Below are 25,434 nucleotides of genomic sequence, written 5' to 3'. Positions count from 1 at the left end.
GGCAGCCTGCCAAGGATGGGTGTGCTAGGGTTGGGTACAACGAGGGCAACAGGGCAGTCCAGAGGGCCAACCTCAGATCAGCCTGGCCAGGCCAGGCCCTTGCCACCACTGGCAAACTGGCCAGCAAGCAGCAGTGGCAAGAAGTTGGCTCAGAGGGCCTGGGCCACACAGGATGGGCCACTCCAGGCAACGACAGGATGATGCCTTCAGGGAGATTCCTCAGCCAGGGCCACTCCAGAACCCTCGCCTACTGGTACACAGAGGAGTAGCACCCCAACATGGCTCCCCAAGGTCCTGTTTCATAGGCCCCCGTGGTGAACCAGCTTCCTTCCTCCTCCGGGTCTCTGTTCAATCCAGGCATGTTTCCATGGATTAGGCTCCCTCTCATCTGGGAAAGCCCTGCCTGGACTCCCCAAACCCCTGCTGGCCTCAGCGTGGTCAATCACCTTACATGGGTGGACCTGGCTGGTTTAACTCTGAGGGAAACGTGATGTTCTAATTCTTTTTGTTTGTTTGTTTGTTTGTTTGATAGAAACAAGGTCTTGCTATGTCGCCCTGACCTGTCTTGAACTCCTGCCCTCCTGCCTCAGTCTCCCAACATGCTGGGATTACAGGCGTAAGCCGCCATGCCTAGCTTAATGTTTTAATTCTTGGGCATGGAGCTCTCCATGCAAAGGCAAAGAGGAAGCAGGCTGCCCACTGGTCTGCATGCTGACTCCACCTCTAAGTTGAACCCACTTCTTCCTGACTTCTTCCCACCTGGCCTCCTGTGTCTCCATGGCATGTATTTCTACCTCTGGGGCCTGGGCCAGACTTCCTGGGAGGTGACTGCATGAGCCTCAGGCTGGGGAGCACAGAGCGGCCTCTGCCTGCCCTGCGGAGGTGCAATGCTTCTGAGCAGCAGGGTCCTAGCTGGCACTGAGACCGAAGGATCTTCTTCAGGCTGTGGGTGGAGAAGGCCTCAATGGAGATCCTCAGGAACTTCCAATTAACCCATCAACCCTAATAGGCAAGTTTCTGAGGTATCCTGGAGTTCCTCAGGGCTGTCCAGATAAGGACTGACAGGAGGAAAAATACGTAAAGTTCTGGTCTCAGTGTCTATCACACAAAGCTGCGGCTCATAAACCCTGATGAACTCTCAGACCCAGCTAGGGGGGATTGGGGGAGGATGCAGATCGAAGGCCCTCAGAGGAAATGACCAGGCTCTGCCTTGGGCCTTTGGGGGAGAGAAGTGCTGTCTGCTTTAAACAAAAGCGCTCTAAACAAAGCTCACTCAAGCATCACATCTTAGGGAGACCTGGAGCTGGTAATCAGGACCCAACCTCCCAGGCATGGAGCGGGAATGTTCTTTCTGCGTTTCTGCCCTCTGTTTATTCTCACTCCTTGTGAGAGACAAACGTCCACACTGTCACTGAGCGAGGTCCCAGAGCCACCAAACAGACTGTCCGCGGGGCCTCTTGGGTCTGGTTTGAGCCTGCTCCTGCCCCAGACCCTTCTGAGGATCCTCTCTCCTGTCACCTTTTCCTGGAAATCCCTGCAAGCTTCCTCTAGACTCGGATGCCTTCCCTCTGGGAGAAGTGGCTTGCTCCCCTCGCTGGCTCACCATTTAGCCTCCAGCCATCCCAGGAAATGGGAGCCACCAGCAGGAAGGATCAAATTCCTGAGAGGTGACAGCGCTGCTCTGCCTCACTGCACTCCACTAGCCCTCATCGCTGACTCCTTTCATTTCTCCAGCTTGGGAAAGGTGGTTGGAGAGGTGAAGATGGGGAGGGCTAGGGGGAGGTGCCAGGCCTGGAAAGGGGCAGGCGCAGGCTCTAGCGGGAGAGGAGGGAGCTGAGCAATGAGGGTGTTGGCTAAAAACAACAGTGTCTTGATGGGAAAGGAGGAGCGATGGGGAAGACTGGAGTGTCTCAGGCCCTCTCAGTGGATGGGTATTGTGGGAGAGAGGAGGCTGGGAGACAGGTCTCCCTCTGGAGTTCAGAGCTGAGTTGCTGTCCAAATCAGTGGTCCTTGGAATCTATAAAACAAAACTGAGGACTTCAGAGGTGCATCCAGAGGAGCCACACTCCAAAGGGACCACTTCCAGGTAAGCATGACACACTGCTGGATGCACACGCTCCTGGCTTCAGGTTCCAGGATCTTTCTCACCGCCTTCATCCCCAGCTAGCAATAGGGAGACCCTTCCCCGGGCCCCTGCGTGGTGGCTGGGAGATCTACTGGTCAGCACAGAGAGCTGGGAAAGGAATACACATCTGCAGTCATGAGGGATATCGACCAGTGACCTCATGGCCAGGGGCTGGTTAACAGTATCTTTGTCACTCCCAAGTTAGCCCATGGCCGCTGGATCTTCCTCCGCTTGATCTAGCTGACCTGTGCAACCCTAAGTACTCCAGAAATTCCACAACTAGCAGCTCTCAGCCCTCCGTCCTGGGTAGGGCTAATACTGGGGGCTCTGGTTTTGTTGGAACCCACATGGGACCAGGAAATGTTTGACTCCAGGGTTCACAGGGCTTTGTTCTGCTGCTGAAGGCAACCCCGGGCATGCCCCCAGGAAACGGACTCCAGGACTTACTTTAGGCAAACTAGGATTCCCCTGTGGCTGGGCAGGTCTAACGGGGAAAAGCGGGGTAACTGAGAGTCGTGGAACTGACAAAATCTTCGTAGAGTACCTGTTTCTATCCCAGCAGAGGTTCTTCCTAACTGAGGGCATTCACGTGTATGGAGCAGTGACTGTTTACTTGGGGAGAGTTTGCAGCAATAAAGGGGACATCCCTTTCCTGTAGAAGCTCACAGGATGGGGGTACAAAAACGGAGGGAGTTATCGAGAGATGCAGGCCCAGACTGGACAGATGAGGAAGGAGTCCCTCTCACAAGAAGAGGGAAAGGCATCCCTGAGGGGAGGAAGAACAGGGGGTACCACGGTGCTCTTGGGGGAGAGGATAGGGCAAAAGCAGACAGGGGCGAGGTCACTGCACACCAGGCGACTCTGGGAACGTCTCCCTGCCCTTCAGGGAACATCCAGGGCCTGTGCGTCTCCTCAGAGCCCTGGAGGTGGGGTTGGGACGCGCATCTGCCCCTTTGTTCGGAGGTTCCTGTGGATTTGATGGGCGTCCTGCTGTTCTCTCTCCAGACGCCATGCGGCAAACCCTGCTGCTGCTGCTGCTGACGGTGCTGCACCCCAGCTGGGCAGATCTTCTCCAGAAGGTTCCGCTCTTCCGGGTCACTCAGCAGGGCCCCTGGGGGAGCAGTGGCAGCAACGCCACCGACTCGCCCTGCGAGGGGCTGCCCGCCGCGGGTGCGACGGCCTTGACCCTGGCGAACCGCAACCTGGAGCGCCTGCCCGGCTGCCTACCGCGCACACTGCGCAGCCTCAACGCCAGCCACAACCTGCTGCGCGCACTGAGCGCATCCGAACTCGGCCACCTGGAGCAGCTGCGGGTGCTGACCCTGAGCCACAACCGCATCGCCGAGCTGCGCTGGGGCCCGGGCGGGCCGGCGGGGCTGCACACCCTGGACCTCAACTACAACCAGCTGGCCGCTCTGACGCCATGTGCCGGTCCCGCACTGAGCAGCCTCCGCGTCCTGGCGCTCGCCGGGAATCCGCTGCAGGCGCTACAGCCCCGGGCCTTCGCCTGCTTCCCCGCGCTGCAGCTCCTCAACCTCTCCAGCACCGCGCTGGGTCGCGGCGCACAGGGGGGCATCGCCGAGGCGGCGTTCGCTGGAGAGGATGGCGCGCCCCTGGCCACGCTCGAAGTCCTGGATCTCAGCGGCACGTTCCTCCAGCGGGGTGAGTCCGGGCGCTCCGCGTTTTCAGCAGACCTGAGCGCAAAGCCAGGCTGCGCGTGCGCTCCTGAGGGCAGGGCTGCATTCTTCCTCGAGGGGTGACCCAGGTGCCCAGCTCGCAGCAGGGTTCAAAAAAACACCAGCTACATTTTTCGAGCAAGCGGGCCCAGTTTGAAGCGCCACACAGGAGTCACTTTCTTGAATCCTAAGAGATGGGAACTGTTACCATCTCCGTTTTACATATGAAGGAACCAAAGCACAGAAAGGTGAAACTTGGTCACACATTAAGCAAATCTGAACTCAGGCATTCTGGGTCCAGAGCCCAAAACTTTAACCACTCTGTTCTACTGCTTCCCAGCATGACTGGATAAGTGTTTGTGGAATGGGGAAGTGAGTGCATGCTTTGGGGCTGATGAATGGAAAAACTGAGCCGCAAACATACAGTTAGCTGAAGTGACTGAGGCTTCCAGGATGAATTCACTGATTTCTCTACCTTGGGCAAAATAGTTTCTGTGAATGTTGAATCACTCAAACAAGCCACAGGAGAGTGGCGAGGATAACCGGTCTCCTGTTCCTGGTGTTCTTTGATTCACAAGGTTGGTTTTAGTATTTTTTAAAAAACACTTCACTTATCTACAACCACCTGTTTCATCAAAGACAAAGAGAAAAAACAGCTAGAATGGGGAATACCGAAGGGAAGGGGCACGTTCTCCATGTATCGGGAGAGCCGCAAAATTAGGTTTCTGGGGCCGCCTCGCCTCCTTAATTACATTCCACAGAAGTTCCCCACTCCTGACAGACATCAGAGCAAAGTCTGGTTATTTTTTGTGTGGACTTTAATGAGAAGGTGAGGCAGCAACAGACTTGGAGACAGTGTCCTGGGTTCAAGCCTTGTCTCTGCCCCTTTCCAGCTATGTGGCCTTAGGCCAATCAATCCCCTCTCTGGCCTTGGCCGACTCAGATTGGAAGAAAGGAAGGACTGGTTATCCCCGAGCACCCTTCCAGCTCAAATGGCCACAATTCTGAGATTCCCAGAATTCCCATGGGCTGCTAACTGTGCCCATGCTCAGCAATGACCTTCACCATTCACCTTGCCACTCTCATTCTTTCCTTCATGCCGTGCTGGCCTCCTGGGTTTGTGCGTTCTGGAGTGATGGGCAGTTTCCCTTCTGTGTTTCAGTTGAGTCAGGGTGGATCAGAGACCTGCCGAAGCTCACATCCCTCTACCTGAGGAAGATGCCTCGGCTGACGACCCTGGAGGGGGACATTTTCAAGATGACTCCCAACCTGCAGCAGCTGGACTGTCAGGACTCCCCAGCACTTGCTTCTGTCGCCACGCACATCTTTCAAGACACTCCACATCTACAGGTCCTTCTGTTCCAGAAGTAAGTGCTTCTGAGGCACATCTTAATCACATGACTGATTTTTGCCCATTACGCTATGTTGAATTTTATAGAACAAACCAGACCATGATTTTTCTTCCACTGCTCTTCCGAATCCTTTCTGGGGCTTTGTTTTCCCCCACCCTTTGGGTGATATCTTGGGTAAGGTCCCAGATAGTCCACCCGCCCATCTAACCTTGCAACTCAGTCCGGTTCAGAGTAGTATTAGAATGCCAAACTCCTATGCCTTTAAAGTTTATTTTAAGCCCACACTTAGAAATGTACAGTGGGAAGAGGTGAGGAGGACCTCAGGTCTACTCTCTGTCTGGATCTGCTTTCTTCCCCACATGCCATGCAAGTTCAGTCCCTTCCAGAATTTGAGTGGGTCTGGGGATGAAAGTATTGATATTGTTAGAAAATCCCTTGGAAGTCTAGGGGCAGGCCCTGTGAGTCCTGTTTTACTCAATGCAGTCACTAAAGATGGAATTATTCTTCTAAAAGGATGAACAAGTTTTCAAAGCAAAGGCAGAACCATTCACTCATTCTTTCCTTTATTCAATAAATAGCTATTGAGCACACAATGTTGTGAGGGGAAATGCTTTGTATCTCTGGCTTAGACTCCTTTGAGCTCGATAAAAACCCAAGAACTGTGTAAAGTGCCAGGATACAAATATCAAGTAGTTTCTTTATCTGTAAAATAGAGCTATGACAATAAAACCTCGCTTTGGGTTTTTTCATGAGAAAAAAAGCATATGGTTTATGTAGACCACTTAGCTCAGTGCCTGGCTTATGGTATTTGTCCTCTAAAATTAGTGAAGATGATGGTGGTGGTGATAATGGAGATGCTGATGGTGATGACAGTGATGGTGATGGTGATGGTGATGGTGTTGATGCTGATTGATGTCAGTGATGGGGATGACATTGGTAGTGATGGTGATGGTGATGATGATGGGTGATGGTGCTAATTATAATGGTGAGGATAGTGATGATTGTATGATAAAATAGTGGTGGTGAGGCCAGGCATGATGGCTCATGCCTGTAACCCCAGCACGTTGGGAGGCCGAGGTGGGTGGATCACCTGAGGTCAGGAGTTTGAGACCAGCCTGGCCAACATGGTGAAGCCCCATCTCTACTAAAAGAAATACAAAATTAGCCGGGCGTAGTGGCACGTGCCTGTAGTCCCAGTTACTTGGGAGGCTGAGGCAGGATAATCGCTTGAACCTGGGAAGTGGAGGTTGCAGTGAGCTGAGATTGCACCATTGCATTCCAGCCTGGGCTTGGCCTTGTGATTTGCTTGGGCCAGTGGGTCATTAGCAAATGTGATGTAAGAAGCTAGGAAAGCAATTGAGCACTGAGACCCGCCCTCTCCTGCTGTTGGGGATCCCTCCACTACCGTGTGGACAAGCCCAGGTTAGCCTCCTGGGTGATGACAGACACATAGAGAGCAGTCCCAGCACACCTGGTTGAGCCTTATCCATGAGGCCATCCCAGATCATCTGGCTCCAGCTGAGCTAATCCAGACCGCATGAACCACTGAGCTAACCCACAGAATCATGCTAAAGAATAAATATTTATTGTTTTAAGTTACTAAGTTTGGGGGTTATTCTCTACTTATCAAGAGTTCACTGATGCACTTAAATGAGGCATCTTCCAAAGGACTGGCATTGAGTGTCACCAGCCATAGTGCAATAACACTGGTCCATAATAACAATATCTGCTTGTATTTAGAGATTTGCATTTACAAACACTTTTATCATCATGTACTCTTTTTTGTTTCTGTTTGTTTATTTGTTTGTTTTGTTTTGTTTTTTGAGACAGGGTCTCACTCTCCTGCCTATCCTGGAGGGTAGTGGTGTGATCTTGGCTCACCGCAACCTCTGCCTCCCAGGCTCAAGTGATTCTCCTGCCTCAGCCTCCCGAGTAGCTGGGATTATAGGTCCACCACTACTGCCTGACTAATTTTTGTATTTGTAGTACAGACAGAGTTTCACCATGTTGGGCAGGCTGGTCTCGAACTCCTAACCTCAAATAATCCACCTGCCTCGGCCTCCCAAAGTGCTGGGATTACAGGTGTGAGCCACCGTGCCCAGCCAACACACACTCTTTTTGATACAACCATCGGTCATGGGAATATTATCCCCAGTTGATATGAAGTATAATATTTCCTGTTAGGCTGGTATCTCCGTTTTACAACAGAGGACAAAAAATGAAGTTCGAGGTCATTAAGAGTTTTGCCCAAAGCAGTATTCTCCAACCCCTATCAGAATGCTTCTGATACCGTGGGCATGGTTCTGACACCATGCCTCTCTGGGAATATCTTTGATCCAATTGTAAAAACCTGATTTAATTCATTTTTTTGTGTGTATTTCAGCTGCAACTTGAGTTCCTTCCCTCCTTGGACCCTAGATTCCTCCCAGGTCCTATCGATCAACCTTTTTGGCAACCCCCTCACTTGTAGCTGTGACTTGTCTTGGCTCCTCATGGATGCAAAGAGAACTGTCCTAAGCAGGTAACACATTTACAAAGCAGATGGCTGAGGGGTGAGGCTCAGCCTTCAGGAGCTGAAGTTCTCCAGCTTAAATCTTGCTCACGTGACTGTGCTTGGCACTTTGGCCATGTTGGGCTGGGCAGCCTTCCCCATGTAGTCACACTCAGGGATCCAGGTGATGGAAGCTACCTCCATTCCAGCCAGCCAGAAGGGGCAAAGAACATGGAGGAGCAGACATGGGAGGTTTTTAGTGAGCCAGGCTGGGAGGTGATACTCCTCACTTCCACTCACATTCATTGGCCAGGAGCCACACCTACCTGCAAGGGAGGCTGGGAAGTGTGGTCTGGTTTAACCACTGGGTTCTACTGAATCCGCAAGATGGAACCTAGCCTCTGCTCCCGGGTTATCCAGTCCTAGGCCCATGGGCTTACAGAGCTCTTCTGGGAAATTCCTATGAAGGCTATTGGCTAAAAGAGCTGTTTTTGCAGTGGGGAGCCACATTTAGGCTGGCCACCAGGAGACAGTGGGAGCTGGGGGGCTGGAAACACCCCCAGTCCTGAGCACTTTCAAACCAGTTCCACCAGGTAAACACTACACCTTGGGAGGCAACCCTCCATCACCACCATTCTGCAGAATTATTTCTGTTTGTTTGGAGACAGGGTCTTGCTCTTTTGTCCAGGCTGGAGTGCAGTAGTGCGATCATGTCTCATTACAGCCTCAACCTCCTGGGCTCAGCGATCATCCTACCTCAGCTTCTAGAGTAGCTGGGACCCCAGGTGCAAGCCACCACACCAGGCTAATTTTTTAAAATCTTTTTGTAGAGATGGAGGCTCATCATGTTACCCAGGCTGGTCTCAAACTCCCGGACTCAAGGGATCCTCCCACCTGGGCCTCCCAAAGAGTTGAGATTCCAGGCATGAACCACCATGCCCAGCCAATATTCTTTTCTCATCTCCCACCTAAGCTGAGCTGTGAAGTGGGGCTCAGTCTGCCCCCCAACCCCACATTCCCTCCAAAGAAAAGCACCTAGGCCCTTCGCAGTCGAGGGTCTCATCACGGTATTAATGATGAAGCTGAGAGTACAGGCTCTGAAGCCAGAAGTCCAGCTTCATCCTACTTACTACTATTTTATTACATTTTTTTTTAGAGACAAGGTCTTGCTCTGTAACCCAAGCTGGAGTGCAGTGGCATGATCACGGCTCACTGCAGCCTCAGACTCCTGGGCTCAAGCAATCCTCCTGCCTCACCCTCCCAAGTAGCTGGGACCACAGCCATGCACCACCATACCTGGCTAAGTTTTTGTTTGTTTGTTTTGTTTTGTTTGTTTTGGTAGAGACGAGGTCTCACTATGTTGACCAGGCTGGTCTCCAACTCCTAGCCTCAAGTAATCCTCCTACCTGGGCCTCCCAAAGTGTTGGGACTCCAGGCATGAGCCACTGTACCTGGCCTACTTACTACTGTTGATTTGAGCTGAGTTATTTCATCTCTCTGAGTTACTTCGGCCTCTACCTTCTCATCTGTAAAATGGGGTAATAGAGTCTACTGCATAAGTAGTGCAGACTAAATTAGTTGACACAGTAGAGTGTGAAGAATAGCCCCTAGCACGTGGGAAGCATCAGAAATGGTAGCTAGTATGAGTACTTTTTTTTTTTTTTTTTTTTTTTTTTTTTGAGACAGTCTCCCTCTGTTGCCAAGGCTGGAGTGCAGTGGCACAATCTCTGCTCACTGCAACCTCCGCCTCCCAGGTTCAAGCGATTCTCCTGCCTCAGCCTCCAGAGTAGCTGGGACTACAGACATCCGCCACCATGCCCGGCTAATTTTTGTATTTTTAGTAGAGACGGGGTTTCACCTTGTTAGCCAGGATGGTCTCGATCTCCTGACCTTGTAATCCGCCCACCTCAGCCTCCCAAAGTGCTGAGATTACAAGCCTGAGCCACCACGCCAGGCCCGAATGTTTTGTTGTTGTTGTTGTTGTTGTTTTAGACGGAGTCTCTCTCTGTCACCCAGGCTGGAGTGCAGTGGTGTGATCTTGGCTCACTGCAAGCTCTGCCTCCCGGGTTCACGCCATTCTCCTGCCTCAGCCTCCTGAGTAGCTGGGACTACAGGTGCCCGCCACCACGCTTGGCTAATTTTTTGTATTTTTAGTAGAGATGGGGTTTCACCGTGTTAGCCAGGCTAGTCTCGGTCTCCTGACCTCGTGATCCGCCTGCCTCGGCCTCCCAAAATGCTGGGATTACAGGCGTGAGCCACCGCACCCGGCCGACTATGGTTTTTATTACTAGTGCTCTCTTGCCAGGAAGCAGACAGGTGAGAACAAAATGGCAAATGACAGTCAGAGAATCTGCACTCCTTCTCACAGTGCTTGCCCGGGGATAGGCTCTGCCATTGCTAGCTATGGTGTCTTGGCCAATTAGTTCCTCCTTCTACACTTCCGTTTGCTTCTCTGCCCAATGGGAGTGAGGATAGGAGCTTCCTCCAAAGTTTCCCCAGAATCAATTAGGTGATGTGTGCAGCGTGTGTGCCCTGGGGTGCCTGGCAGAGATGCGTTGATGGGCTTGGCAGGGGGTGACGTTGGCAGTGAGGATTCAAAGCTCTGCCCAGAAGCGTCCCTGAAGCCAGACGTCTTCTAACTGGTTGGCCTCCCCTCCAGGGCAGCAGACACTGTGTGCACGCCAGCTGCGGGATCCAGCGGCCCCTTCTCAGCCTCCCTGTCACTCTCCCAGCTGCCCGGAGTGTGCCAGTCCAACCAAAGCACTACTCTCCGACCTTCACACCCACCCGGCTTCAACCACTCCACCTACGCACAAGGTCCCACCGTGGCGCCCAGCGCAGCCCCTGCTACCAGGCCTGAGGGAGACCAGCAGAGTGTCTCCAAGGCCCCTAACGTGGGCTCCCGCACGAGAGCTGCATGGCCGCACAGCGATGCACAGGAGGGGACTGCCTCTTCCACGACCAACTCTGTAGCAGGTCACAGCAACTCCAGCGTTTTCCCCAGGGCTGCCAGCGCCACCGCATCCCAGCACAGAGGAGAACATGCCCCCGGGCTTGTCCTTGAGCCTAGTATCTCAGCTGCCTCCACCCCACTGGAGAGCAAGCTCCTGGACCCCTTCCCTACCTCGTGGAACCGCATAAGCTCGCCTCAGCCCGGCCAGAGGACACACGCCACACCCCAAGCCCCCAACCCGAGTCCTTCTGAGGGCGGGATTCCAGTCTTGCTGCTGGACGACTACAGTGAGGAGGAGGAGGGGAGGAAGGAGGAGGTTGGAATGCCTCACCAGGATGTCCCCTGTGATTACCATCCCTGCAAGCACCTACAGACCCCGTGCGCTGAGCTGCAGAGGCAGTCGCGGTGCCGTTGCCCTGGCCTCAGCGGAGAAGACACCATCCCAGACCCGCCCAGGCTGCAGGGGGTGACGGAGACTACGGACACGTCGGCGCTGGTCCACTGGTGTGCCCCCAACTCAGTAGTGCACGGGTACCAGATCCGCTACTCTGTGGAGGGCTGGGCGGGGAACCAGTCAGTGGTGGGGGTCATCTACGCCACGGCCCGGCAGCACCCTCTGTACGGGCTGTCGCCGGGCACTACCTACCGCGTGTGCGTGCTGGCGGCCAACAGGGCAGGCCTGAGCCAGCCGCGGTCCTCGGGCTGGAGGAGCCCGTGCGCCGCCTTCACCACCAAGCCCAGCTTCGCGCTCCTGCTCTCCGGGCTGTGCGCAGCCAGCGGCCTGCTGCTTGCCAGCACCTTAGTGCTGTCCGCGTGTCTCTGCAGGCGGGGCCAGACGCTACGCCTGCAGCGCTGCGACACGCACCTAGTGGCCTGCAAAAACCCGGCCTTTGATTACCCGCTGGAGCTCCAGACCGTCAGTTAGCCCAGCTTCTGGGCAAACGCCTCTAACCGAACTGGATCTGAGCGCAGAAAGGTACAGAAGGTCAAAAACGACCCCATCTGCTCCTAGGGTTTCTAATTCCCGTGAAGCCAGAATGCCTTGGGCACACACGGAACTTGCCACACTGAGTGCCTCAGTCCAAGGAACAACTGCCCTCCCTTCCTTCTACTTTACTCTCTGTTCCCAGAAACCTGATGGTCAATGCCAGATCGCTCCCCACTGCCTCAGGCCTTCTTGTGTGTTGTTTCGTTTGGGGTTTTCAGCAGTCAGTGCCCTTCTATCCAGTAGAATAGTGTATGGAAGTAGGAAGGGATGAAACAGGGAAATTGCATAACCCAGCCTCTTTGATCGTTAGAAATCACATCCTCAGGTCTTTCCAGCGGAAGCTCCTTCATGGTCAAGCTCTAAGGCATAATGAGCTCTGTTATTCAAGAAATCAATTCCAGTGGATTTCCAGTTCCAATTCCTGAGAACCGGGGTTAGGGGGAGAGCTAATTAATGGTTGCTTCGTAAGGCCTTCTGGGTTTATTAGTTCCATTTCAGGACATGACAAGAAAATACACTTCCAGCTTTACAGTTAAAACCAGTTTTCTGGGAACATTTGTCAAACACAGGGAAAAGCTGTCCTTTTAAGTTAGTGTTTACTGTATTTCACCTAAGACTAAGTGGACAAATGAATTATAAATTCATTTTTTAGGAAGCATAATAAACTTTGGAAATCTTTTTTCTTAATTAGAGGGGACAAATGAGCTAAAGAGAACCCAAGACTCTAGCTAGAAGCCCAAGTGTTTCTCTGCCCTAAGTGCATCAAACAATGCCTTAAAATCTGTCTTCATGTGGGAGGCATCTACTCTGCCCTCTACTTTTTCACTTTTATACAAACTCAGGGGAAACTCAGGGGAAAAAATGATTCTATGAAATTATAATTAGAGCCATATTTCTAGATTTTAATTTTCAACATTAGCATTTATTAATTTCCTGCAGCTGCCATAACAAGTTAGTAAAACTGGCTTAAAAGAAAATAAATTTATTTTCCTACAGTTCCGGTCAGAAATCCCAAATCAAAGCATCAGTGGAGTTGGTTCTTCTTGCAGGCTCCAAGGGAGTTGTTCCATCTTCTCTCCCAGCTTTGGATGGCTGGCAGCAATCCTCAGTATTCCTTAGCTTGTAGACATCATTCCAATCTATCCCTCCATCATCTCACGGCATTCTCTGTCTCTCTGTTCACATTTCCTTTTTTTTTTTTAACCAAAAAAACTAGTTATTGGGTTAAGGCCCACTGTAATCCAGTATGACCTAATTCTAACTTGATTGCATCTAAAAAGACCCTATTTCCAAATAAGGTTACATGTACAGTACTGGGGGTTTGAATGTGAACATATCTTCCTTGGAAGATGCAATTCAACCCACAAGAGCATTTACTTCTACTGTAAGAAGAAAACAAATCAAGTTTAAATCCCATGTATCTTTTGTTTCCAAACCATGCTGCAGAAACTAAAACTGAATTGCACTATATATTTCTAGGTGTTTGAAGTTTTGAAAGAGCTTCCCCAAATTTTAAGGTAGATCCCTAGTTTCATCATAAATGTAACTAAGAGAATTGGATTAAATGGTTTCAAAGATCTCCACCAGCTCCTGGTTAAAAACTGCAAAGCTATGATGTGTGTGCTTGTGGAAAAAAAAAAAATACACACACACACACACGAAACTGCAAAGCACGGTTGGTGTGCACCTATAATCCCAGCTACTCAGGAAGCTGAGGTGAAAGGGTCACTTGGGCTCAGGAATGAGGCCCCAACTAAAATGCATTGCAAAAGCCCAAAATCTAATTAGTATAAAATCCTCAGACATGTACCTAAATGACACTAATGCTTTATTTTTAAGCTTACTGTCAAGGTTAAGCCTATTCTGTGAAGACACTGAAATGAATTTTCATCATGTTTTGAGTCTATAAACAAGTATGTACTCAGACATGTCTAAATACAATTCCAATGTTTTATAAACTGGCAGAATTGATGTGTTTTATAACAATTCAGTATCCAAAAGCCTGAGGAGACTTGGATCATTTTTCTAACGGTTGAAGTGGAAAAAGTTTATTAACGAGAGCCAGATTGAGACCTTAATAATAAAAAGATTATGGGTCCAAGCCCTAAGTCACTCCAAATGGCATCAACATTAAACCATAAATAAGCATAACAAGGTGCAAAGTTCTAAATTTTCCCATAGCTACTTCAAGTCCTCCCTTTTTAAAACATTATTCTTATGAGGCTCACCCATTACTAATGCAGAGACTCACTCAGTGTGCCTCTTGGGTGGTTCAGCAGTGGGAAGTCCACCTTCAGCCTTACTACTAACAATGAAGCTGTTCTCCAGAGAGCAAGAATAGCCAGCCACATGCCCCCTTCTCTGCCTTTTCAACCCCCTCCATCTGATTCAATGGTGTTGTCCCTGGCTGCAGGCTTCAGTATGCTCCAAGCCAAGTGCAGTTCAGCCGCCGGTCTGAGAACAAAGAAGCCAGGACCAGCAAGCCACAGAGGGACACACTGGTGCAGAATGCCTGGCCAAGAGGCATGAGTTTTACTTACAGCCTCCCATTCTAATTTAATGCAGCTCAATAGGCTGAGAATGGATAATCTCACTGCAGTATTCTGTAATAGGCTTGGATTAAAACCAGGGACAATGGGCAACAATAGGCCTCTACTGTTAAGCAGCAACAACCGGTTACCCCTGGACTGTCGTCTTCTCCCATTCCCCATATCCCGCATTCTCCTAAATATGATGTATTTGTAGCAAGACTCTTTTAAAGTCAGATGATCAGACTAATTATTTTTACAATTTAAGTGTAAGTGATGTACATGAATGGACTTTGTGAACTGGAAAACTTACGTAACAGCAGAGAATAAGTATGTTATATGGAACAACCCGAGTTGAAGGTACAATTTTTTTTCCAGCTCTTTTATTCCTTTAACTTCTTAACAAAAGAAGAGTCTCCAAAGTTTAAAAAACCTTTGAAAAATATACAGCTTGATATTATTTACATAATACATGAATCCAGGTTCCAATATCAAACATTGCTATGTCAGAAACACAGTGGAAGGCAGGAATGTAACTCACTGCCTTTTAGACGCAAAGACTAATAGACACGTTCTCGTATCTCGACTATCTTTGTTACCTGTTATCCTCATACATAAATTATTAGGCACCTGAGAGGTTGGAAGACTACCGAAAATGAACTTCATACCTTCTATTCTGTTTGATTATTATCTTAAAAACTTACTGCATTTTAAATCTCTAACTTTACTTCATCTACAACTAACTTCACTTTCATTATCCCAAATGATCAGGTATTAACTACATGAACTGTTAATGTATACACAGACCTAAAAATCAAACAAAAATGTATTGCCCAGTTGTGTAGGATATATATTTGAACCCCATGACATTTCCTAGTGCTTTGTGAGCAATCCAAATTTCACTTAAGAGAGGTGTCAACTCTGCCCATGCTCTGGACTATGTTTGTAGAAAACATATAAAAAAGACTGACAATAATTGATCTCTTATAAATTAATCAAGAAACCTCAGATTAAAAATTCTAAATTATAGTTTTATTTGTATTTAAAAATACATTGGAAATTCTGCATATTCCCATGATCAACCTTATTTTCAATGCACATTACTTAAATTTTGATGACATGGTTGGTTCTGACAAGTCCTTTTTCAAGCTGAACACCAAAATAGGGAAACTCCTGTAGATATCCATGGGCCCTGTTCCCATTGATGTATACTGCTTCCTTACTAACGGTGATAGATGGCTTTCATCAGTCTTTTATCACCTGAACAGTCTTCCGACCATAATGATAGTAACTGTAAGCTGATGCAGCTGTGGTGAAAGCTGTAAAACACCTTTTATGGAAGAAAAGAAATAAAATTTAGTTGTCAAGTCTAAAAAGCAGTAGCAATGGGAATCATAATGAATACATGCAAAAGATCTATTTAAAAAGCAAAAAGGCTGGGTGCAGTGGCTCACGCCTGTAATCCCAGCACTTTGGGAGGCCAAGGCGAGCGGATCACGAGGTCAGGAGATAGAGACCATCCTGGCTAATACGGTGAAACCCCATCTCTACTAAAAAAATACAAAAAATTAGCCGGGCGTGGTGGCGGGCGCCTCTAGTCTCAGCTACACAGGAGGCTGAGGCAGGAGAATGGCGTGAACCGGGAGGCAGAGCCTGCAGTCAGCCAAGATGTGCCACTGCACTCCAGCCTGGGCGACAGAGCGAGACTCCGTCTAAAAAAAAAAAAAAGTAAAAAGGGCTCTGTGGTGTAATTTTTCTTAACTACAAGAGTCTAAATACACTGCTTTTCTTTAAGACTTCATTTTAATTAGTAATGTCAAACAAAATTATTCTAGGTAATGAGCCCTACAAATAAATACTACTAGCAACTGTCATTTTTTACTCAGGCATCCTCTAGGTGTCTTACATTCTCATTTTATTCTTACAACAAACTCATCCTCCAGAAGGGGGAAATGGAAGACCCGGATAACTTGCTCAGGGCTTATCAAAGAACTATGTTTGAGCCTGACTTGGTTTCAGCTCTAAAGCCCACATGCTCCTTCTACTGCTCCATGCTGCTCAGGGTACCAGACTCTATTTCCTGTAGCTTTTGAGAATTCTAAAGTTATCTGAGTAATTTTAAATAAATTTCAGCTTTCTTTACCAAATTACCCTTAACTGGATTCTCCTTGAAATGACATCAACTGATGCCCATGGCATGCTGAATGCCCACAGCTAGGAGATTACTTTTTAGTGCACTCACGCACTTCTGCTTTTATTAGGTGAGGCAGAATCAAGATTCCCTTTTGTTGGATCTTGAATCTGTTCATGCCACTTTGATATACTAAATTCATAAACCAATGAAATCTATGTGTTAGAAAAATTGCTATTTCTAGCTGGACGCAGAGGCTCATGACTATAATCCTACCACTTTGGGAGGCTGAGGCAGGAGGATTGCTCGAAGCCAAGAGTTTGAGACCAGCTTGGGCAACATAGTGAGACCCTGTTTCTACAAAAAATAATAATATAAAAAATTAGTGGCTGGGCGCAGTGGCTCACACCTGTAATCCTAGCACTTTGAGGCCGAGGCAGGTGGATCGAGGCCAGGAGTGTGAGATCGGCCTGACCAACATGGTGAAATCCTGCCTCTACTATATAAAAATTGGCCAGGTATGGTGGTGGGTGCCTGTAATCCCAGCTACTCAGGAAGTTGAGGTGGGAGAATGACTTGAACCCGTGAGGTAGAGGTTGCAGTGAGCTAAGATCAGGCCATTGCACTCCAGCCTGGGCAACAGAGTGAGAACCCGTCTCAAAAAAAAAAAGAAAAAAACAATTAATTAAATTAAAAAAAAAACAAAATAGCTAGCTGTGGTGGCACATGCCTGTAATCCCAGTTACTCAGGAGGCTGAAGTGGGAGGATCACTTGAGGCCAGCAATTCAAGGTTACTGTGAGCTATGATCATGCCACTGCACTACAGCCTGGGTGACAGAGCAAGACCCTGTCTCCAAAAAAAAAAAAAAAAAAAAATTTTTTTTTAAATTGCTATTTCTGAAAACTACATTGGATGCTTTACAAAAGACTCAATAAAGGTGACTTGATCAAAAAAAAATACTGTCTCTGTTTTCATGGGTACCTAGGGAAAAAAAGTACTGTCAAAATAAATAGGCAAGATGATTGTGAAAAGACTAGGGAAAAAATCTAAACAGTTCTTAGACTGCTTTGTAAATGTTTTAAGTTCTTGCATCACCTTAAAGAAGTAGAAAATGAAAATTAGAGAGGTTGTATTATGGATGTAGTTTATCCAAGAAAGAAAAAACTCCCACTGATGGACCTACATTCAAAAAGTCTTCATCCTATATCAGAAGGTATAAGATGAATTGGGATAAATGTACACTTAAATATTTTAAATTAAAAAGTTTAGAGTAGTTGTCATTTTTTAAAAGCTTGCCTGGCTTAACTGACTGTGATTAGTCACCACTTTCTGGTCCAGACTGTACCAAGCAAGATAATTTTAATTCTAGTTAAAATTGTGCCAAAATATAATACTCCAATATCAATGTGACATATTTTGAACTCTGAAAGCATGAATTTGACACACTTTTAAGATGATAAATAAGCAATTAGTATAATAAAATTCAAACTCCTTTCTCCAGTTTTCCCTCCTACAACAACCCTTTCAACAGGCTGGACTCAGCTTCCCTACCCTCTCTCCAACACTCTGTCTCTTGGCTTAGGCCCTGTCTTTCACCTAGTGGCCTCCTCTGAGTCCTACACAATCCACCTATACTTCATGCATCAAACACCACCTCCTCCCTGAAACCGTCCCTCTTATTCCTATGAAGTTATCTCTTCCTCCAAAACCCTAACACATTATCAGTACCGTTTATCCCTTTTAATTTGTATGAAAGCTAACTTCTACATCTCATACTTCACAGGAAGTGTCTTAACAATGGTATCAATCACAAAATATAGCCACAGCTTTATCCAGTCAGTGCTCGATAAATGCTGTAAGAACAAGGTCATTCTAGGGCTATCACAATAAGTCATTCTGTTGACATTCTAAGACAGTGATTCTAAATTTAGCTTACCACAGTATCTGAAGATAAATGCTGTCAGCATAGTTGAAAACTGGAGCTGCCAAAGAAGCTGCCACCAAGATTAATTGGACTGCTGTATTTACCTAAATAAAAAAAGAAAGAGTTCTAAATGAATAGTGCTAACTGGATCCTATTTCAAGCGTTCAAGACAAAAGCACAGCCCATCACACTGTAACATGACATACCCTCAGCATGCTTGCGGTTCATCTACACTGTCCCTGCCCAAGAAGCTTGCATTCACAGGTGAGCACACACAAAAGGGTCAACTTCACTAACTGACCCATCTGTCTGCACAGCTGCCCTTAAGAGTGAGAGTAATGACAACTGTCAGAAAATACCACTACCTTGAATTCCCACAGCAACTCAAAAATGTTACAAAATTATTTGCCTTTTTTCCAACTGCCCATTAAAATAGAATATGAAAATAACTAGGCTACCTCCTCATGGGTAAAAGAGTAAGGAGTCAGGTGACTTGCCTGCAGTCACAGCAGACAACAGAACCAAAGCTGGAACCTAGATTTCCTAGGGCCTTATCTGATGTTCCTTTCTTGCCTACCTGTCAAACCTTGTGAGGTTAGAAAATTAAAATGCACGCATCTCAGGACAGATGCAGTAGTTCATGCCTGCAATCCCAACACTTTTGGAGGCTGAGGCAGAAGGACTACTTGAGCACAGGAGTTCAAGACCAGCTAGTTAAAAACCAGTCAAGCATGGTGGCATGCACCTGTACTCTCAGCTACTTGGGAGGCTGATGTGGGAGGATATTTTGAGCCTGGGAAGTCAAGGCTGCAGTGAGCTATGATTGCGTCACTGCGCTCAAGGCTGGGCGGACAGAGCAAGACCCTATTTCAAAGACAAAGCACTCATCTCCATAAAAGAACCTCTCTAAAGGAGGAAATGAGTAGGCTTCCCTACACTAAAAGACAGCACTGGGGAGAAAAGAAAATAGAACAAGAAACACACTGGACACTCCCTCTATCATCATGAGAAGCATTCCATGGAAGAGTCTGTAAAGTATGAAAACAGGAGTGAAGCAGACAAGCACCTCTGTTCTATCACCCGTTCTCCAGCCAAATGACACTTCATTTTAAAAAATAATAGCCGGGCGCAGTGGCTCACGCCTGTAATCCCAGCACTTTGGGAGGCCGAGGTGGGTGGATCACCTGAGGTTAGGAGTTTGAGACCAGCCTGACCAACATGGTGAAACCCCATCTCTACTAAAGAATACAAAAAAATTAGCTGGGCATGGTGGCGCACGCCTGTAATCGCAGCTACTTGGGAGACTGAGGCAGGAGAATTGCTTGAACCCGGCAGGTGGAGACTGCAGTGAGCCGAGATCGCATCATTGCACTCCAGCCTGGGCAACAAGAGCAAAAAATCCATCTTAAAAATAAAATAAAATAAAATAAAATAAAATAAAAAATAAATTTTATCTGAAGGACTTCCTATAAGGGTTTAAGGCACTTGTCCCTGTACCTCTTTAAGCCACTTTCCATGTAGTGCTACACTCAAATACAATATAAATACAAGTCACTTGAAGCCAAACAAACAAACAAAAAACAACAAAAAAACCCAAACCCTATGCATGTAGGTAAAAGTCCACCCCAGGGAGTTCTGTATAAAAGCCACTACCCTTCTCTCCCAAAAAGGATGGGCATTCTTAACTTGTTAAATCCTTGACATTAAATATGGGACAAAAGAATGAACAGAGAAAACTTATCAAAACTACTAGAAAAACAAATATGATTTGAGAGGCATTAACAGTATCCTTTTTGTGTGCAGACTGGCATATACTTACTGTCCTGAATGCTCAGGAAAACAGAATGGACAACTAAGAGTAGCAGTTGTTTATCAGTGAACAAAACTTTTTCCTACTCTCCTACGCCTTTCCACTTAACTGTCAATCCTGAAAATGAACGGCCATTTGGTGTTTTCACCACAGGGAGGAGGGAAGTGAAACCACAAGGGACTCTTCATAATCTGTGAAACTCAATCAAGAAGCAATTACAGCCAAGCTTGGTGGCTCACTCCTGTAATCCCAATAATTTGGGAGCCCAAGGCAGGAGGACTGCTTGAAGCCAGGAGTTCCATACCAGCCTGGGCAACAAAGTAAGACCTTGTCTCAAAAAAAAAAAAAAAAGGAACAACTACATTTCAATTCCCTTTACCTGAACAGTGGCCCAATTACCTCATTCAGAGCTTAAATTCTTAGACCACCAACTCAAGGCACAACATGTAAAGGATGATCCAAAAAAAATGGAGGACAAAAGAACTGGGTTAAAGTTGCCTGCCTAACGCCACTCTCTAGCCTCTATACTCTATGCATTTAAATTTGTCTCATCTTCAGCTGTTCTTGACTGAGGTTTATATCCCGTATAATAAAAATTTACAAAGGGATAACTTAAAAGAACATTGCATTCTCTTACCTTGCTGATGAATGTTGGTTTTAACCTAGCTGTGGCATAGCAAGGATTGAAATACTTGGCAAGTGTTCGCTGGCAGAGGACCAAAAAAGATAATTAATTTATTGTTTAAAATAGACATTTTAATTTAAAATAGACATTTTGTTATTATAGTCAGGTAACAACATAATTTTATAAATCATACATTCAATATATACTGAAAATTGAGTTTTAAAAAATTTATAGATTTCTCAATTGCTGTAAAATTCAAACACAATACCTATAAAGTTGCTTTATAAAATTTTACTAAACTCAAAATTCCCTTATTCACTATTTTTTGAATTAAAAAATAAAATGAACAAAATACCGCTCTATTTTCAGTAGACTGGGAGCCAAAAGAGGTTAATTGCCACACGTCTGTGCTCAAATATTTATAGAGCTCATGAATAAATATGCAAACAAATCGTTCCATGTTCATACAACTGTGATTTTTAAAACCAATTCTAGACTATCCATGGTAGAGGTTAGACAATATGTCTCGGACCTATGTGAAACACCTTTAAAGAATTTGCTTCTAGGGATATGGGCTGGCTGGTCTGGGTTTCACGTGCCATCAATTGAAAAGAGGTTGACTTTAAAAAATATCTTTTTGTTTTTTCCTTAAATCATATACAATGCTAAAAGAATACTTTTTGGAAACAAACTCACTGGTGTTGGAAGAGTTCGGTATCTGACATAAAAAACAGCAGCAATCAACATTACATCTCTTGAAATGATCATGTAAGTAAGCGGAACTGAAAATCAAACATAAAATAATTTTAACTGGGATTCTGAAAATTACTAACATATATTATGAATACAATAACATGTCATTCAGCCTTACCACAAACTGCTGTTTTCACAAATAGTTTTATAATGAACACCTATTGATGGTTTAGGGTTCCCTATAGCAAACTGCTGATTTTTATATTTTTCTTTAACCCGCCCTCAAAACAAAGTGAAGTACAAACTATAACTTTGAAGTCTGTATCTGCGTTTCAGTATGCCGATCTTCTCATCCGATTATGTTTTTTTCCTGCATGTTTTTAAGCTATTGGTCTGAAGTTGTCAGCATCAGCTGTACTCAGCACTCTCTCCTCCTTTGCTACTTCTTAGCTCTGTACATTTGAAAAAAAGATCACCATACTCAGAATTACAGGGAAAGAGATGATAAAGGGGTGGCGAAGGATGTGGGAGGCCTCAAACTCTTCTGGAATCTCAGGAGCTTTGATTGCTCGTTCTGCATTTTAGACTATTCTCTGAAGAGTAAAATTTGCTGTTATGTGCAACTAGTAGAGAAACAGAATTTTTTTTGTATTTGTTTTGTTTTTTTTTGACAGGGCCTTGCTTTGTTGCCTAGGCTGGAGTGCAGTGGCACGGTAACGACTCACTGCAGCCTTGACTTCCTGGGCTCAAGGCAATCCTCTCACCTCACCCTCCCAAGTAGCTGGGAACACAGGTACATGCCACCATGCCTAATTTTTTTTTTTTTTGGGTAGAGAAGGGATTTCACCATGTTATCCCAGCTGGTCTAAAACTCCTGAGTTCAAGCGATCTGCCCGCCTCAGCCTCCCAAAATGCAAGGATTACATGCATGAGCCACCGTGCCCAGCCTGAAATATTTTATACTTATCCAGCCAGTTCCTTCCTAGGGATTGCTGTTTTTCTCCTTGTCCATTCAATGAATTCAACTTGTCAATAGTTCCGTCATCATTCCTCAGATTTTATACTATGGTCCCAGAGCCATAGCCAACAGGAGGATATCTTCAAATAAATACCTAAGGAACCCCTATTTCCTTATTGAATGGGAATGAGATGGCAAAGAACTTGCTTCACTTTATATCCTTCTGCACCACAGCAAGTTTTTAACTGTGAATATATCTTTTATAAGAAAAAAATTATTTTTAAAAAGGGTGGGAAAAAAACCCTGAGTTCACTCGGTTCAAACACTATTCAAACTATTTCAAATAAATAAAGATAAAAATAAAAAGGATCATGAATATCCCTTCCGTAATACTTTCAGACAAATCTTTTATGAATTATTGGAGGCTGTACTTATGGTCCTCTCCAGTTTTGACATTCAACTGGCTCTGCAATTTGAAGAAAATCTCTAATTAATTACAGATTTAAAATTTAAATCTCTGCTGGTTATAGCTATGATGTAAGTGTTGATCCTTGGCCGAGTCCTTGATGGATAACACTATTCCAAAGAAAAAGTGCTTATCCACTCAAGTCATAGCATTTGGAGCAAACAAGATATGGCTATATGAGCCAAGCATAAAAACAGTAAGTCGGCTGGGCGCGGTGGCTCAAGCCTGTAATCCCAGCACTTTGGGAGGCCGAGACGGGTGGATCACAAGGTCAGGAGATCGAGACCATCCTGGCTAACACAGTGAAACCCCGTCTCTACTAAAAAATACAAAAAAACTAGCCGGGCGAGGTGGCGGGCGCCTGTAGTCCCAGCTACTCGGGAGGCTGAGGCAGGAGAATGGCCTGAACCCGGGAGGCGGAGCTTGCAGTGAGCTGAGATCCGGCCACTGCACTCCAGCAAGGGGGACAGAGTGAGACTCCGTCTCAAAAAAAAAAAAAAGGCCGGGCGCGGTGGCTCACGCCTGTAATCCCAGCACTTTGGGAGGCCGAGGCGGGCGGATCACAAGGTCAGGAGATCGAGACCACGGTGAAACCCCGTCTCTACTAAAAATACAAAAAATTAGCCGGGCGCGGTTGTGGGCGCCTGTAGTCCCAGCTACTCGGGAGGCTGATGCAGGAGAATGGCGTGAACCCGGGAGGCGGAGCTTGCAGTGAGCCGAGATCGCGCCACTGCACTCCAGCCTGGGAGACAGAGCGAGACTCCGTCTCAAAAAAAAAAAAAAAAAAAACAGTAAGTCATAATTTTTAGGAACATTTTTGTGCCTGTAAAACAAACTTTTCTGTAGCAATCATTAGCTGGCAAAATCTAACAACAATCATACTTTCAAAATGCAGCAAACCTGTGCGGTGGCTCACGCCTGTAATCCCAGCACTTTGGGAGGCCGAGGCGGGCAGATCACCTGAGGTCAGGAGTTCGAGACCAACCTGACCAACAAGGAGAAGCCCCATCTCTACTAAAAATACAAAATTAGCCAGGCGTGGTGGCGCATGCCTGTAATCCCAGCTACTCAGGAGTCTGAGGCAGGAGAAGCACTTGAACCCAGGAGGCGGAGGTTGCAGCGAGCCAAGATCGTGCCATTGCACTCCAGCCTGGGCAACAAGAGCGAAACTCTGTCTCCAAAAAAAAAAAAAAAAAAAAAAGCAGCAAATCCATGCAAATTAAAATCTGTGTATGCATGGAAGAACATGCAAGATTGCATTCAACCAGGAATGCAGGCCTATGGAATTCAGACTATGCTTGGTGCAGCGCATTAGGTTCCAACCCAACAGTGTGACCTAACAATTAGCATCTCTGGACTCAGTTTACCATCTGTAACCATCTGGTAGGGGAAAGACCTATTAAAAAAAAACAAAAAAAACAAAAAAACAAGGGTTCCCCAAACTGACTGCCCATCCAAAAGTCACTTTGAGAGAGTTCAGTAAAAGCCCAGATGAAAGCTCTCTTCCGGGTGAAAGCTCTCCTCTGGGTGACTCCCATGCACAGCGAGGCTGGAACGTTTCTACACCAGATGGTCTCGAAGGCCTCAGCCAACTGAAAGATACAGGCTCCTACTGTGGTTAAAAAATTTTATCCTATTTCCTGGCTTTCCCTCTTGGCCTCCTCTTCTCTTCTACAGTTAAAACAGCTTTCATTTTGCCTACTAGAATAAGAAAGTGATGGGTAGGACAGTGTAAAATGTGTCAAGGATTTCTCCAGGTTTCTTCTCCCTACTTGCTAACTCTGAAACATGGGTAATTTTGCAACGATATTTCCAGTGTCTATAAGTAAAATGTTATTAGAACACATTCTATACTCACTAATTTAAATATTTTCTGTGGCTGCTTTCACACTACAACAGCAGAGCTGAGTAGCTGTGACAGAGATCACATAGCCCACAAAGCCAGACATCACGGTCAAGTTTTATTAGCATTAAAGGGAAATATTTCATAAAATCGTTTACCTCTTAAAAATGGTTAACATCTACACCATAGGTTTTTACACTGAAAACAATAAATTTAACAGAATATTCTAGAAATTGACTTAAGCCAGAAATAATAATTTAACATACGGTAAATCAGAAACAATATAATAATACAAAAATATGGCAGAACAAATACACGTAGACCTAAGTTCAGTGGACATAAATCTAAGTAGAAATTAACTTGGATTTGCCTTCCACTCTCTAATCAACATATAAGCCAAAGAATTTGTTTTCATCCTTCTCCCCCTCCCAAAAAAGACCAAAAAGAATAGCAGAATGATTTATTATTCTAGCAAAAAAGGAAAGCAAAAAGTTTCTTGACCTCCAATCCTGCAGAAGATATTTCTTACTCTTAGAGAAGCAAAGGTATTAAAATGAAGGTAGATGTGACTTTTAAAAAATGCAGCATAAAAGTAGGAACATGCAAGACTGCATACATGCATCATTCTACTTTCCAAAACTCTCCTAAAATGACAGTAAAGAAATGAAAGGATATAAAAACACAAAGAGAATGAGTAGAGGAGACAGATTTCAAAGTTTTAACCAAGCTTATTAGTAATAAGGTGGGAAGAGCTGAAACCTAAGTTCTTCAGAAAGGAATTCCCACGAGAAGCAACTCCACAAGAGAAACTCAAGAAGTCCATATAAAGAGCAGTCAGATCCCTGCCCCAAGCCTTCCCTAACACCTTA

General features: G+C 46.2%; 3 protein-coding genes across 8 annotated transcripts in view; 2 read left to right on the top strand and 1 right to left on the bottom strand.

The window, feature by feature from the left end:
- The window catches only part of TRMT6 (tRNA methyltransferase 6 non-catalytic subunit), a 267,426-nt gene that overhangs the window by 151,356 nt on the left and 90,636 nt on the right, over nucleotides 1-25,434 (top strand). The gene's annotated exons all lie outside the window — the stretch shown is intronic.
- LRRN4 (leucine rich repeat neuronal 4) lies at nucleotides 1,836-13,239 on the top strand. Its single transcript, XM_050745271.1, has 5 exons — nucleotides 1,836-2,086; nucleotides 3,131-3,787; nucleotides 4,964-5,168; nucleotides 7,537-7,674; nucleotides 10,304-13,239. Exons 2-5 carry the CDS (start codon nucleotides 3,136-3,138, stop codon nucleotides 11,520-11,522), a joined length of 2,214 nt encoding a protein of 737 aa, XP_050601228.1. The 5' UTR covers nucleotides 1,836-2,086; nucleotides 3,131-3,135; the 3' UTR covers nucleotides 11,523-13,239.
- The window catches only part of CRLS1 (cardiolipin synthase 1), a 34,503-nt gene continuing 22,686 nt past the window's right edge, over nucleotides 13,618-25,434 (bottom strand). For 5 of the 6 annotated variants that reach the window (XM_050745280.1, XM_050745277.1, XM_050745275.1 and 2 more), the window contains exons 4-7: nucleotides 21,302-21,387; nucleotides 20,618-20,686; nucleotides 18,183-18,274; nucleotides 15,124-15,443 (exon numbers count right to left, since the gene is read on the bottom strand). In XM_050745280.1, the coding sequence (XP_050601237.1) occupies nucleotides 15,359-15,443; nucleotides 18,183-18,274; nucleotides 20,618-20,686; nucleotides 21,302-21,387 (332 nt within the window). In that variant the 3' untranslated portion in view covers nucleotides 15,124-15,358. Of the gene's footprint in view, nucleotides 15,444-18,182; nucleotides 18,275-20,617; nucleotides 20,687-21,301; nucleotides 21,388-25,434 lie in introns of all 6 variants that reach the window. The other variant, XM_050745274.1, reaches the window with a different exon arrangement.

The sequence above is a fragment of the Macaca thibetana genome, chromosome 10, assembly GCF_024542745.1.
Source record: "Macaca thibetana thibetana isolate TM-01 chromosome 10, ASM2454274v1, whole genome shotgun sequence".
Taxonomy (NCBI): Eukaryota; Metazoa; Chordata; class Mammalia; order Primates; family Cercopithecidae; genus Macaca; species Macaca thibetana.
The sequence above is the reverse complement of the archived record's forward strand: the minus strand, read 5'-3'. Positions and strand labels throughout refer to the sequence as shown.